Source organism: Vombatus ursinus, unplaced genomic scaffold (genome assembly GCF_900497805.2).
Source record: "Vombatus ursinus unplaced genomic scaffold, bare-nosed wombat genome assembly UNPS02014770.1, whole genome shotgun sequence".
NCBI classification, from domain to species: Eukaryota; Metazoa; Chordata; class Mammalia; order Diprotodontia; family Vombatidae; genus Vombatus; species Vombatus ursinus.
In genome coordinates, this window is record NW_020954548.1 from 8645648 (window position 1) to 8661826 (window position 16179).

General features: G+C 40.1%; 1 protein-coding gene across 5 annotated transcripts in view; it reads right to left on the reverse strand.

Moving 5' to 3' along the window:
- ZNF462 (zinc finger protein 462) overlaps positions 1–16179 on the reverse strand; it is a 155819-nt gene that overhangs the window by 58731 nt on the left and 80909 nt on the right. For all 5 annotated transcript variants that reach the window (XR_003569141.1, XM_027862753.1, XM_027862757.1 and 2 more), the window contains exons 6-7: positions 14696–14814; positions 6128–6319 (exon numbers count right to left, since the gene is read on the reverse strand). Coding sequence is in view for 4 of the 5 variants with exons in the window: in XM_027862753.1 (XP_027718554.1) it covers positions 6128–6319; positions 14696–14814 (311 nt within the window). In the remaining variant the exon portion in view is untranslated. The remainder of the gene's footprint in view (positions 1–6127; positions 6320–14695; positions 14815–16179) is intronic.

Sequence of the window (16179 nt, forward strand, 5' to 3'; positions counted from 1 at the left end):
TTCACACACTTCTTTGATAATTTTTATTTAAAGCTGCTTACAATCATTTATATGTTAAGAGACCAGCAGGTGCTGGGGAAAGGTCATGATAGAGTTTTAAAGGTTTTTAATCATATTTCCTAGGATTGAGACTAGGGTAGGGCCTGGACCTGTGATTTCATTGGTATAGGGTACTCCCAAGTGAGGAACCTCCCTCCAGCAATGCAGATCAGCACCTTCTCTGTAATTTCTAGCTTCAGGTGGCCACCTAGAGCACTAAGAAGCTCAGAGGTTTGCCCAAGGTGACACCCTAGTATGTGCCAAAGGCTAACCTTGAACTCAGTCCTTCCTGGAATCAAAGCCAACCCTCTGTCCACCTTGCCAAACTGCCACTCAAACACCTCTTACATATATTTAATACACAAGAATATGTTATAAGGGACTGCACTAAAAATTGGATTGAGTACCAGTGAGAGATTTTCCCACCAATGAAGGCATGGAAAACACTTCCAAAAATATATCCCCATAGACTGGGAACCTCAGGATCAAATGATATAATCTCTGTAAAGAGTTTAGCACAATGCCTTGCCTGTGATAAGTGCTATATGACTGCTTATTCCCTTCCCTTTACCTTGCTAGAAGCAAATTTTTACTATATGCAAAGCATGCAGTGCCCTATACCCTTCAAGTGGATTTGAGAACTTTAATCCCAGGATTTTGTTGTGTGTGATTTCTCTCTATGGCTTCCTGTATTTGGATTTAACCACAAACAAATATTGTATATACCAATGACCAAAACAAAGAGCACATGATTTTTCCCCACCCATAGAAATTTGTTTATGCAAATTCAGATGCATGGTCAATACAATTTAAGTAGTCATACCACTGGATGACCACAGAAGTAACTTCAGATTTTGTCTAACCCTAAAGAATTCATTATATGCTAGGATTTCTAAAGGATGAAAAGTTTTAACCTGTTCCAGATTTTTAACTTCCCAACATTAAAAAAAAAAAATCTTTTATTTAGGAAATAATCTCCAATGTTCAGATACCATATTTTAAAATAAGGAAGTGGTTTTAATCTTGAGGAAGAGTTGTTTCAGAAAAAGAGTTTCCTCTAGTAATGCCTAAACCTCAGGAATGTTTTTGAACCTGTTGCCTCGATGGAATAGAAATTAACCCCCCATTTTCTCTACAATTTGTTAATTTAAAGGTGAGAATGCTAAGTAAAATGCCAGGTGCTCTGTGGTACTTATGTTAATTGAACTAAATTGAACATGGTGATTGACTCCAATAAAAAGATTTTTTGTCATCGTGTCATCAAGAGTCAGCCAATATTTATTGAGGACCTGCTACATGTGACTCCTATGAATGGGTACAACACAGAAGATAAGGTTCCTGTCCTCTAGAAGCTTGCAATCCACTTGGAGAGATGATAATACCTTCGAATGGCCATAAAACTAAAGAACACTTTAAAACTTAACATATCAACAGGTGGTATTTTCCATGGTACAGAGTATTAAGAGGATACAGAGTAGATGACAGAAAAGAAGAGAGACTAGCTTCTGACATACAGTAAGTGTTTAATAAATGCTTGTGACTGACTGACCGGGAGGGGTCCTGGAGGAAGTTATCTTTGAACTGTTTTGAGGAAGGGGAAGGTAGTAGAATGGGCTAGTAGAGAAAGAAGGTAAGGGTATTTCAAGGAGAGTTTACTGCTTATCTAAAGGAAGTCATTAGCGAGCAGAATAGGTTCCCTACAGCTAACAATGAATCCCTCTCTCCCTGAATTTCTCATACCCCTTGGAGCAACCTCTCCTTTGGTGTAATCCCATTCTATTTTGCTGTTTATGAGGACGGGGACTGTTCTCTTCCATCACTGTATCCCCCAACACCTAGCACAGTGTCATGCATAGAGTAGGTGCTTAATAAATGTTTGCTAAATAACCAGAAATGAAATGTTAATATTCTAAGGACAGGTTGGGGAATGGAAGAAAGATGAAGTTAGTGGAGGGTTTTCAGTGAATGCCAGATAAAGGATTTTGGATTTGCTTTAAGAGATCACTACAGATTTTTGACCAGAGAAGTTGTTATTTAATAACAGTGTTGTGAGAATTTTCTTAGTAACTGTGCAAGGGGTAGAAACTTAAGTTACAGCTTGGAGACTGTAAAAGAACAACTTTCATTAACAGATCTCAATTTCCATGCAAACATTAGGCTACAACATCAAAGACCTCTCACAGATAGGTGGGTTAGATATATTAAGATCTCTATTATAAAACTGGGAAAATTGGGACAGAGAGGTGTCTCTATTTCCCTGAAGAAGCATTCAAGGCAAAGCCCAGGAGGGTGGGGGTGGGGGCTCATGGACACTAACTTCTATTTCTTTTCTGGTACCACCATGCACAAACCAAAGCTATACCTCAATTCACCATGTTCATTTTGCACTTAGTTTCTGCATTTGATTTTTTAAAATTTATACTGACCAAAATGACCCAGGAAACAATTTCCTACTACAGACAATTCCATATGACACAACCAAGCAGAATCTATTAAAATAAACAATAATTCTTTATTCTGAGAAGTTGGGATAGAGGGAAAAAGATGGATCTTCCAAAAGGACTTGACTTGTTATCAAATAAGTATCTAACTTATAAAATGATAACCCCCACCCCTGCCCTTTGCACTGTGTAAAACTCAGACTTAAACGAATCTGGTAGCTTTCATGACATCCCAGTTTCTCTGTGCTATTTTGCTTTGTTTTGTTTTGTTTCTCCCAATACAGAAAGGCAAAAACATGAAAAAACTTGATGTAAAAAACAGCTCCCCATTTTATGTGTCAGGGAGAGGAATAGAGGAATACAGGCAAACAGAACATAGCAAACTACTTTCCTTTGTTGGCAATCTTATTGTTTCCCTTTAATGCATTGTTTAGAATAGCAATTACACACCATTTCCCATTATCCTATACACAGAACCACTGTTGCACAGTCGTTACTCTTTCCCAACAATTGGCAAATAAAGAAATAAATTTATTGTGGGTGAGATGTGCCAGACTGATAGTCCTACATTCCAAAGCCCTCACTTGACCCAAAGAACAGGTGTGTTGCACAAGCGGCATCAGTGAAATCTCCCTCTCTCCCTAGATGCATTCTTCCCACCCTTCTCATTGCCTTGGTGAGAACATTTCTCTCTGACTTAGAAGAGATAATCAATTACTTGAGGCGGGGAGGAGGAGCATTTTTAAGGCTATGCTTTGTCTGCCATAGGGAGACAGAGCTGATCAGTATTCTAATTTATCAGCATAGACAGAAGAAGCTTACTAGCCTAATTCATTTAGCCATGACTATCAGACAGTCAGAACAGGTACTCATATCAGCAACCCTATCTAGGACCTGGTACAGATTACTGGTTCTTCTATTCTAGCATCCTTAACCTCTGCAATATTGGAACCCTTCTCAATAGTGTCTAACAACCCCATAACATTTCCATATTGCTGTACTCTAGGGAATTATTCTGTGTATTGCAAATACCATCCAAGGTATACTTCGCAAGCTAGCATATAAGAAAGACAGTTTTCTCTCCTTGACAAACTGATTTTTCTTCCTGTCTTGGTCTCTTCTAGAAGGATTTCTCCATAGTTCTAAGATCTCCAGCAAAATGGTCTTGCTCCAACTTCATTCCACTCCTTCATCCTTAAGCGTCATCATCCAATCTTTGTTATAGATTTATAGGATTTCACTTACTGACATTTAATTATAATCCCATCTAGCTACCCATTCATGAAATGGATCCAAGTTAATTTGATGCTGTTTCTTTGCTCACCCTCACCTTCCGATCCCATTTTCTGTCATCAGCAAATTAAACTAGATTATTTCTGGTTCTTCAATTTAAGTTATTTATATACTTAAAAATAGCAGAGTTCAATTGGCTGAACGTTGTGTGGGCCCTACTTAATGTTTCTTCTCGGTGAGCATAATAGCATTTTTCACGTACACTCTCTCTCTTCTTTTTTTAAAACCAGTCCTATATCTTTTCCAATAAACTATGTGTGGTTGGCAACAGAAAGGCAGGTCTATGTCACACTGAATATTACCCAAGTCCTGTTAGAGATCCAAACAAACAGAAATGTCCCCCATTATCACAGTTTCTAAGGAGTTTTCTAACTCTGAGGTCCTAACTCAGAGTTTAGGCTTCAAGTAATTTTATCGTACTCCAAAGAAAAACCTGTGGGGCTAGGCCTCCAACCTAGAATTTTGGTCAGTAGAAATGGGTAAACCAAAAACAACATTCAGACTATGTGACCTAGAATTTTTTATCGAAGACTTCTTGCATATCAAATAGGGCAATATATATTGTTTAAAAAAAAAAGCACTTTGGAAACCTTAAATCACCACATAAATGTTAGCCATGATTATTATTATCCCTTTTTGGAGGCAAAGAAACTGAGCCAGCTAACTAAATCGCAATATCTTGGCCCAAAGTTAGTTAATGAAAAAAATATTTAGCTGAGCTACATCATTACTATCTCCATCTGTGTCTTACTCGAAGGAGAAAAAAAAAAGTAGGAATGACAATAAGGGGAATTCCTAGGACAAGGCCATTCTTTCCTCAGTCCACAGTGGGCATGTCAATTGGATAGATCATCACCATACTCATCCTGTCCCAAATTGCTCCACAGCATCCAGTTTTCATTATAGATGAAACCACTTAATTAACAACCTTGTAAACAGCGATGCTCATACAACTCAAGACAAACAAAAAGCTTTGCCTTTCAGTTGCATGATATAAAACTACTACGGTGAAGAGCTGCAGTCGGATGAGAATTTTTTTTTTTTTTTGCATCCCTTCAGGTGTTCCTTTTAACAGGTTTCCACTTGAGCCCTTAGATTCTAAGCCTTCAGGGCAAGGCCTTGTTTCCGCCTGTATTCTGAACAACACTGAGTATGCCATCAGTACTCAACATATTATAAATAATGACAATACTAATGAAGCATTCTTTGTTAAACGGAAATGCTTCAAGGTGGGAAAATCAAGCAACAAGTTAAACTGTACAACAACATTGTGCTAAGAAAAAAAACCTTCCTAGCTCCTCTGTTAGCTTCTCAATCACAACAAATAAAAGTTACTTTGAGCTATAGGAGTTAACTATTCCTCTCTAACAAACTTTCCATTTACTTCCGATATTGCTCTTATAATGACCTCTCTACAGTTCTTATGAATAAAGATTATTTTGATAGTTTGGATTATTTGATAATTTGTTAATGTTGTCATATTGGTTCCACTTGATTTTTAATGCATTTTCAATTTTTCTTAAGACCACAGAACATATTCTTATTTCAAATTCCTGCACCTAAGACAATCTACATTTTCCCCTTCCTCTCCCCACCACCATACTAGACAAATCAGATAGGAACTAGAAAGCCAAAAAGTTCTATTCCATAGCCTAGAATGCCAGGCAACAACACTGACGGGCAGTAGAAAGCATTGTATTTTAGGGTTAAGGATGATCAAAGCAATGGTCTACCTTCTGCTGCTTCCTATTCTTTCTTGTGACTAAATGAGTTTTTCTACAATTTCTCATACATCCCCTTTCCAAAAATTAGACTTCAATTCCTTTCTATCAAATCACTGGTCTTCCTTTTCAATATTTTAATATCCTTCAAATATCTGAAGGTCTCAAGTTACCCTAAGATACTAATTGGCCAAGCTAAACATTTTTCCCAATCTATTTTTTTGATTTCTTCAGTTTCTCAGAGTCTCTCTTGTTGGAATTCCTGGAATTTTTCTACATATCTTGAACCACAAAGGTGCCCTAAAATATATACAGTATTCTTTGAGCTGCCTCCCTAAAATCAGGAAGAAAGGGCCCATTATGATTTGTTTCACTTGATGTGGTATCTCAGCATGCACCACTCAAAATAGTACCAGTCTGATTTTTTTTTTTTTTGGCCACATCACACAATAAACTCACATAAATATTTGCTTCTTATTCCAACCCTAAACTCTTTTTCTCCCTGTTATCTATCTTAGTTTCCTCCTCTAGCTAAACTTGTAAGTTTGGGGCACCCTAAGTTCTCCTCATCCTTTAAGCTCCATCCCACAACATGAACAAGAGGGTCAATGCTGGCTCAGAAGCCCATTTTACCATTGGAGTCTTCTACTTCTTCAGTAGAGGCAGCTTTCTGTGAGGAGTGGTGGGCATGTGAGGAGAGAAGGCTGACGAGGCGTGGTCTTGGGAGGGTCAGGGCTTTTCCATGGATCTTAAGGGAGTGTTCTTTTAGCTGGCTGATTGTCATGGTGGAAAACGAGCACCAGGAACATCTGTAGGCATGTTCACCTAGGAGAGGTGATAGTTAGAAAGGGGACAAGAAATGGGAGAAGGGGAGGGGAAAAGCAGGTGGAGAAGGGAAGAGGGAAGGGAAAAAAGAAAGAGAAGGGAAAGGAGAAGAGAATTACTATAGTTATTCATTCTAGAGCTGTGGTTGTCAAATTTCTTGGTCTATGGACCATTTTGATAGAGTAAAAAACCCCATGTACCACCATCCCTACCAAAAGTTCCCATGGGGGAACAGTGTCCTTTAATAAACTTCATTGGTTCCTTGACATTCCATGCTGGAGGGAAGAGGGGGAGATGCTTAGGGAATAGGAGTGAAACTTTGTACTTCTGGTGTTGAACAGAATAGGGAGTTAGAACAGGACTTTCAGCAAGCTCTTCCACGCTTCTCCCTTCTTCCCTCTCCATGTCTGCAGGTAGCCTCTCCTACTTGGGTGAGAAGTGAGGGACCATGTAACCTAACTATATCAATCAATTCTTATCCACAGCATCTACAGTGTTTGCCTTGGTGACAAGGAATCTTAACCAGACATAAACGCATCCTGTTCTTCTATTGTGTTCTAACCTACGGAGCATATCTTAGAGAATTCTAGAAATCTCGTTGTTGATCAGTCCATGATGCCTTTGTACCTCACGTGTACCAGAATGAAAATAATCCAGGAACTGTCAAAAGCTTTAACATCTGGTATAAGTCTAAGTTTTCCAGCCTTGACTCATTTCTCTGCTCCTCACCACTGAGATACCCCTCCCAGCCCCTGGCACACCAGGGCAAAAATCAAGGTGATCCCAGGAAAGGCTTGAAAGGATGCTACACTTTGTATCTAAGAAGTAGTCAGGTGGTATCATAAACATATAAAAACTTTTAAGTTGGGTGAATCTCAAAGGATCTGTGAGAATAGTTGACATTTATATGGTGCCTTAAGGTTTATAAAGTACTTCATACATTTTATCTCATTGTTTCATATTACTACTGTGAGGGAGATACTATTACTATCCTCATTTTACAGGTAAGAAACTAAGGTTGAGAGAGTTTAACTTGATCAAGGTCAAACAGATAGTGTAGGATTTAACTCAGGTCTTCCCCACTGGAACTCCAGTACTCTATCTACCAGCTTTTTTTTTTATTTGTTTATTTGTTTCAGTCGCGTCTGACTCTTTGTAACCTCATTTGGGGTCTTCTTGGCAAAGATATTGGAGTGATTTGCCACTTCCTTCTGCAACTCATTTTACATAGGAGGGAAACAAGGCAAACGGGGTTAAGTGACTGGTCCAGGGTCACACAGCTCGTAAGCACCTGAAGCCTCTCATAATAACTAATATTTATATAGCATTTAAGGCTTGCAAAGTACTTTACATATATTATCTTATTTGAGGATATAATTCACTCAACAATTTATTTACTGGCCTAGCCTATTCTTGCCAAGCCTTCCCAAATTAAGGGGCACCATAATAATGCGTCAATGAGATTAATACCAACATTCTTGCTCTGTTAGGTTAATCTTTCAGTTTTTACACAAATTAACATTTACATGGATGCTTTGAATATGGTGAGTTGACTTAAACAGCACAACCAGAGAAATCACTAATCTAGGTTACTCAGCTTTGCCAAAATTTTGTTTAATGGGTAGAAAAAAATATTTTGCCTAGGCTCAAAATCTTAGAATCACAGAATCTCAGGGTGGAAAGGAACTCAGAGGTCATCTGGCCCAATTCTGAAGTGTGAGTTCTGTTACAAGCCTTGAGGCCATAGATTTTCCACCCTGTGAAGTTTGGATTCAGTCAAAGGGACACACTTGAGGACCTAGAGGGCCATATGTGGCCTCAAGCCTGCAGGTTCCCCACCCCTGGTACAATATCCCTAACAAATGGTTCTGCTTGAATGCTTCTACTGCCGTTTCTTCCATTTATGAACAACTCAAATGTTAGGAAGTTTTTCCTGATGCTGGGCTGCAATCTATCTCCCTGAAACTTCAACCATCCAACCTTAGTTCTGAAACCTCAGAGCAAGCCAAAGCAGTCTACTACCTCTTCTATATCAAAATCCTTCAGGTTTTTCAGGGCAGTGATCCTATCTCCACCAAGTCTTCTCTTCTCCAGGTTCAGTATTCTCAGGGGCCTTGAAGGGGCCTTGAAGGATCCTATGCCTGGATTCCCAGTGCCCTCACCATTTTGGGCATCCTCCTCCAGACATACTCCAGCTTATTGGGGCCCTTCCTGAAATGGGCTGCCCAGAACTGAACGCAACACTCCAGCCTCCACAGACAAGATCAGTCCAGAGGTTTTAAGAGGCCCAAATGAGAATAGTCTAATTCAAGCCATTCTCAAAGGTAGAGGTTTTAATTCTAGGGAACCTGCTATTATCATCCAGTGCTTAGCACAGGGCCTGGCACGCACAAAGCACTTAATAAATATTTGTTGATTTGTCATTATCTAAGAAGAACCAAATTCCTGGTTCTGTGGAGTATCATTTTTCTCCATCAGAAAAGCACAAAACACCAGCCTAAGTCAGTTCCAAGCATATAAATTTAACTCAGTGCCCTGGAGTCAATGTGAGGCCTCACAAACTCTTTTTTAACTCCTTTCAACAAGTTCAACCATTTAACTGGTTCCCAGTGGAAAAAAGCACTTTTGACAAGGCTGTTGCCCATGGGAACAACTCACCACAGAAGGGGCTCCAATTGAATAAACTGCCACTTACATGGGTGGGAGAATGAGTGGCTCTGAGCCTAAGGGCGACCATTTACGTTCCTGGAGATGCCAATATGCTATCTTAGAAACTCAACACATTCAAAATTGAACTCAGAATCTTATCCCCCACCTAAATTTCTTTAAAAAAAAAGTTTCCTCTCTTCCTAAATTCCCATTTTTACTGACAGCATCACCATCTGATCCAACAGACATTTATTAAGCACTTACTATGTGCCAGGTACTGTGCGGGGTCCTGAGAATAGAGAGACAAGATAAAAACACGTTCCCTGCCATCAAAGAGCTTACTTTATCTCCTCGCTTCCTCAGGGTTTAATCTTTGACTCTTCCCTTTTGTTCATACCCTTCATCCAAGTAGCTGCCAAATCTTGATGATCCTGATGATTTTACCTCTAAAATTTATCTCTTGTCTGTCCAACGGCACCATTCTTACACAGGCTCTCATTAGTTCTTGCCTTGACTACCGCTCTAGTCTTCTAAATTGTCTTCCTGCTTCTAGTCCCTCCTTCCCTCACCATCCCATCTTTTATACCACTGCCAGGATAATCTTCCTAATGTCCAAGTATGATCACACCACTCCCTGATCAAAAGTTTGCGGCTGTTCTCTGTTATCTGTAAGATAAAATATAAGCTTCACCTGGTATTCAAGACCCTCTGTGGTCTAGCTCTAACTTACCTCTTCTCACATTCTATGTTCCAATCAAACTATACTATTAACCATTACTCCAAATCATTCTGCCTTCTTCCACCTTTATGCATTTATTCCCCATATCTGAAAGAGATCTGTTGTTCAGTCATTTCAGTCACGACTGACTCTTTGTGACCCCATTTGGGGTTGTTTCTGGCAAAGATATCAGGCTGGTTTGCCATTTCCTTCTCCAGTTCATTTTAAAGATGAGGAGCTGAGGTGAACAGGGTTAAGTGACTCATCCAGGGTCACACAGCTAGTAAGTACCTGAGGCCAGATTTGAACTCAGGAAGAGAGTCTTCCTGAATCCAGGCCTGGAACTTTATCCGTTGCACCACCTAGTTACCCCAAGATCTCTGAAAAAGATTCCTGGGTTCAAACCCCAACTCAAATAGTAGCTATGTGACCATAAGCAAGTCACTTAACTTCTCTCAACCTGTTTTCTCATCTATAAAATGAGGGGGTTGGATTTGAGGGCTTGTAAGTTGCCGTTTAGCAAAAAATCTATGATCCCATCATTTTTGTCTTCCTTCAAAGTCTAGCTCAAGTGACAACTCTTTTGTGAGGCCTTCCTTGATTTTCCCCTGAACCCCTAAACCAAGGTCTTCTGCTCCCCTCTTCTTGGCTTGTCTTCTCTGATGTGTATTCTTTATCTTAATTTGTACATCTGTACGTGTATTTTTGGTACAGCAACAATCTAGTAAGCTCTTTGAAGTCAGGGTCCATATCTTTTTTTACCTTTACACCTCAATCACCTAGGACATGGCTTTGCGATGATAAGGGCATGAAAAATGTTTGTTGATCCAATGAACAAGTGCTGAGAAAATGACACAGAAAAAACTGTATCAGGCCAACTTGATTGAAAGAAGGGGAAACAAAGATCCCCTAGGAAGAATATCCCTGTGTGGGAGGCCATCCGTGATGCAACCAACTCCATGTAGCGTTGGTGGGGTGGAAGACACCCTGGATATGAAGTCAAGAGACTTAGGTCCACATGCTAGTTTTGATAACTATTTACTGTGTGACCACAGTCAGACACTTCTCTCAACCTCAGTTTTTTTTTCATTTAGTGGTTAAATAAGTAATATACACACATCCCACATCCTGGGCTTGTGAGGAAAGCACCTTGTAAAACCTAAAATCCTTCAGAAATGTGAAGGCCAACATGATATACTAGATAGTAGATGGAAATCGATAAATGAAGCTCAGTCCTGGCTTATAATAAGGTTTCAGTGACCCAAACTGGGTGTTGGCTTCTCTCTTGACTACTAGTTTTATAAGAAGTCAGGGTTTCAATGGGTGCATTAAACAAACCTTGCAGTCTGGAATTCATTTAGAGTCTTTGAGTGGGGATGTTTAATAAACGGGTGCCAACCTGTGGGCTCTGCACTACTTTTCAGTAGCAGTGAAACATGCCCATTGTAGATAGAGTTCTAAATGGTAAACACAGCTGTGCATGGTAAGTAAGCAAAAGGGTTAACATGGGTACAGATACTGAAAGCTTTCTATCAAAAATCTGTGATTGTGACTCATCTATCAGATACAGTCTCTGAGAAGTGAAGTAACTTTCCCCAGGTCACACATACAGTAAATGTCAGACAGGAGTAGAACTTTAACTATCTTGACTCCAAGTCCTGCATACTCTCCATTCTGCCGTCCTGCTGCTCATTGAAATATTTTCAATATAGAAACACATACACACATACCTCTACCCTCCACCATTCTGATTCTGTTATTGTTTGTTGTTTCCATGATGCTAAGAGAATTGATGAGTATCCTAGTTTTAAACTAGATCTTTGGGACCCCAAAATCACAAACTTGGAACACGAAGGAAACTCAAGATCATTTAGTACATTTATAGATGAGGAAACCGAGGCCCACAGACCAAGTCAGGTGACTTGACCAGTGTCAGAGAGACAGTAAGTGGCAGAGATGGATTTTTTTTTTTTGTGAAGCAACTGGGGTTAAGTGACTTGCCCAGAGCCACACCGCTGTTAAGTATCAAGTGATCCAAGTGTCTGGGACCAGATTTGAACTCGGGTCTTCCTGACTCCAAAGCAAGTGTTGTATCCACTGCGCCATCTTGCTGCCCCTAGAGATGGGATTTGAACCCAGGTCTTTTGATTCAAAATCCAGCTAAAACTTTTGGAAAAACCATAGGCCAATATTTTAGAACTACTGGTATTCTGTATCTGATGCTCTGTGTGGAGTAAAGGTGCTGTGGGAAAAGGACATTTGTAGCTGTTCTTTCCTTGTGATGATTTCAGTTTGTAATTTTTTTCCTGGATGAATGATCAGAAATATCATTTCACAAGAATGTTCCAGGATAGACAATCACCCAATGAGGAATGTTGTAAAGGGAAATCCTACATAGAACTAGTTAAACTAGATAGCCCTGTGGTTCTTTCCAATCCTAAATGCTGCAGGCTTTTAAAAAACCAAACTATTATAGTTTCAGGGTTGACTTTCCCTGTTACCTAAGAAAAGAAGGGAAAGGGGTGTCTGAACCACTGCCATATGTCCACCACATGCAGGAATCCTCAGTTACCGCCATCTAAGATGACAGTACTACCTAATGGCCTTGAGAACAGCTGTTACTGAACAAGGCAGAGTGGAAGCAGACATAGGAAATCATATGTTCAAAGAAGTATCACTGCTGGAAAGAGACTCAGACATCATCCTCTTGGCCAAGTCCTTCCAAAGAAGAGACGTGACTTCCCCAAGGTCACCTAACTGGAGCTAGAGCTCCATTCTCTTGGTTCTCAGACTGGCGCTCTTTTCATTACTTTGGGCTGACAGTCTTCCATCTAAGCAACAGTACTACTATATAATGTGAACATTCTCTCTCTCTCTCTCTGTCTCTCTCTGTTTTTATGTATGTATTATATAAAGGACAGCTAAGTGGCTCAGTGGATAGAGTGCCAGGCCTGGGTTCAGGAGGACTCATCTTCCTGAGTTCAAATCTGGCCTCAGACACTTACTAGTTAGGTGATGCTGGACAAGTCACCTAACCTTGTTTGCCTCAGTTCCTCATCTGTAAAATGAGCTGTAGAAGGAAAGGGATAACCACTCTAGTATCTTTGCCAAGAAAACCCTAAATAGGGTCACAAAGATTAAAGGACAACAATACACATATGTATAAATAAATAGATATTTACCAAGCACTTTCCTCAAAAGATAGGATAGTGTGTATAACTGTTATTATCAACATTTTACAGTTCAGTAAGTTGAGACCAAGGGAATAAAAGTGAATTATCCCAAGGTTACACAGTCAGAGGTAGAACTCACTTCCCTTGGTTTTTAACCCCATACTTTTCCTACTATATCACATTACTTCAAAGACTACAGAACTGGGCATTTCCAGGCAATTTCCTATCTAATGAATAGATTACTGCTACTACCAAAAATAACAGCCCTTCACATAGATATGTATATTTTATGGACTACCCATCAAATTCTTCACAACATTGTGAGGTAGCAAGTGTATTATTATCTGTATTCTACAGACAAGAGAACTGAAACTCAAATGACTTACTTCTGGTCACACAATTCATCAGACCTACCCTTGCTTAGGGTCCAGAGTCCTAAGGGTTCAAGGTATTATGGATACAGATAAATAGGAAGGATCTCTTTTGGAAGTTCATTCAGTTGGATATCTAGTGAAAGAGATCTGATTTCCCATGGGAACACTGAATGGAACCTCCTTCAATCCACCTTGCGTCCTTCTTTTTTTACTTCTCTTTTTCCTGTGTCTACCAGGAGTGGGGAACCTGTGGCCCTCTAAGTCCTCAAGTGCGGCCCTTTGACTGAATCCAAACTACACAGAACCAGTTAAAGGGCTGTACTGGAGGACCTAAAGGGCCATACGTGGCCTCGAGGTCACAGGTTGCTCACCCCTGGTTAACCTCTCACCTGAAGGCTTTTTGAAGAAATGAACTCTACTCTCAAAATCATGCTCTTAAGGGGCAGCTAGGTGGCGCAGTGGATAGATCTCTGGCCTTGGAATCAGGAGGATCTCAGGTCAAATCCGGCCTCAGACCAACTCTTGACACTTACTAGCTGTGTGACCCTGGGCAAGTCACTTAACCCCAATGGCCTAAAAAACAAAACAAAAAAACTGAAAAACAAAAAACAAAACAAAAAAAAAGATCATACCCTTAAAAAGTATCTATCTGAAATGCGGCCTTACAGTGACTAGCTAAAGTTTAGAGAATGGCACAACTTTCCTCACAGTCATAAATCTGTATTGCAATAACTCCGATGGTTATTCTTCTCTGAGTAAGAGAATCCTATCTGGCTGGCTGGTTCCCCTCCCTGCTCCAGTCCTCTCTGTTCCCTTTCACCAGTGACACAAAATGTTCTTTCCGGTCAGTTTTACATTACTGTATCTAGGAACACAAGAATGGTTTAAAAAATATTTTTTAACTGATTGAGTTTTCTTTTGGTCTTAGAACTTCACTGATGATGAGTATCTCCAATGCATATGAAAATTCTCAGCACTTTATAGTGTCATAGGATTTAGAACTGGAAGGAATCTTAGAGATCTTGTAATCCGACCTTCTCAATGGACAGTTGAGAAAACTGAGACCCAGAGAGGGGCAGTCACTTTTCCAAGGTCCCAGAGGTAATCAGTGCAAAAGCCAGGCTCGATATTTAGGTCCTCTGACTCTGGATCCAATTCTCTTTTTGTAATGCCATGCTGCTTTTCCCAGAGGTGCAAGGTAGGTCTCTTAGAGAAGCTCTTCTCTTGACTAAAGGCTTGACTAAAGGCTGGGGCTCTGTGGTTTGTGAGCTTTAAGTTATTTCAGGATTAAAAAAGAAAGCAAACATAATGGGACTAATGACAATTTTTTTAAAGTCTTATTAAACACTGTCGAATTTGAAACTTATTAAATTCCACAAACAATTCAATTCAACAAGCATTTGTCGAGCACCTACTATGAGCATACAAAATGGGGTGAGAATGATTGTCTTCAGAACCTTACCAGCATGAGCTTTGAGTATATGGGTTTTCAGGCGGCTATTATAGGAGGATTTGAAGGAGCAGAGTTTGCAGCGAAACGGTTTATGGTGTCCGTGATGAGTTTGCATATGGCGATCCAGGCTTTGTGTGGAGGAGGCAGAAAAGGGAAATAATAGGATTAAAAATTGTCAGCTGCCACTAAACATTACATGCTATATTTTCTCATTACCCTTTTTCAAGGAGACCCATTTACAAGCTGTTCCAACCACTGCTTGTTACTCTCCAATGGTGGCCCTCACAAACAATAGACTGGAGAAGGGGGGGAATGTCCAGTGGCTTATCTGTTCAGAAGGGAGCAAAAGCAGAAGGGAAACTTTTGAGGGAACAAGGGAGATGGAATAGGAGTATACCATGGCAGAGCCTCGCTTTTATTTTCCCTGATACACAATAGGAAAACCTCTTCAGGAGAGGTTAGGGCATCAAGGAAAATCAGACAGGAGCCCAGATTTTCCATCTCCTGCACAAGTTATGTATGGTACATTTGTCAGTCCGTCAACATTTGAAAGGAGAATGGGACTTTGAGAAATGCTTTGGTTTGAAATGGCTGATAGAAAACCACAGTTTGAGCATGGAGACTAGAGTGGGGAGGGAGGGGTTTTCCCATTGTCCCCAATTTGAAAGTCATTTACCCATCCTCTTTGTGCCCAGGGTCTGCGCTAATGCTGGGACACAACACGAAAGTCTTTAAGGGAGGACAATGAGAGATCCAGAAGCTTGGCCATCTCCTTCAGTACCTTAACACATTACAGTGAATATGACCTGATAAACACAACCAGATTTATTGTACATCAGTCTTCACAGAGACATTTTATACAGAAACGATTTCATTATAAAGGACCCACAGTGCAACATCACAATTACTGGTCTAGGGAAAATAATAAATCTAGCAAATAAATAAGGTATGCAAAGCACTAATTTGTATCAGTACCTCCCAGAACTAAACCCCATTCTAAATCGCTGATATGGGAATGAATCTGCTTACTGTTTAAGCAGGCTACTATTTATAATAGAACTGCTCACAATCCTTCATGCTCATGCCCTGAACTGTTAGCACATGTCGGTAAGAATCCGTTAGCGGAGTTATAAGGTTGTAAGTTTTCCTCCCTTCCCGACTCCCAAGTATCGTGAGATATAGGTTACCGTGCAACCCCAGAAGAAACACTGCCTCCTCCTGCCTACTGATGGCTGCCAAGTGTCACTTTATGGTCTTTAATGAGCAGCCCATAATTTCATTTCTTCTTACTGACATGAGAATAAACATCATTTATAATTCTTACAAGCAGGACATGAATATCAGAATGCAACACTGACTAGTAACCCTGCCCAATTCATACCCGGGGGGAGAGAAGAAGAATGTAAAGGGCTCTGGATTTGGACTCATAAGTCCAGGATTCAAATCTCTGCTCTACCACCTAGAACTGTGTGTCCTAGGGCAAGTCACTGACC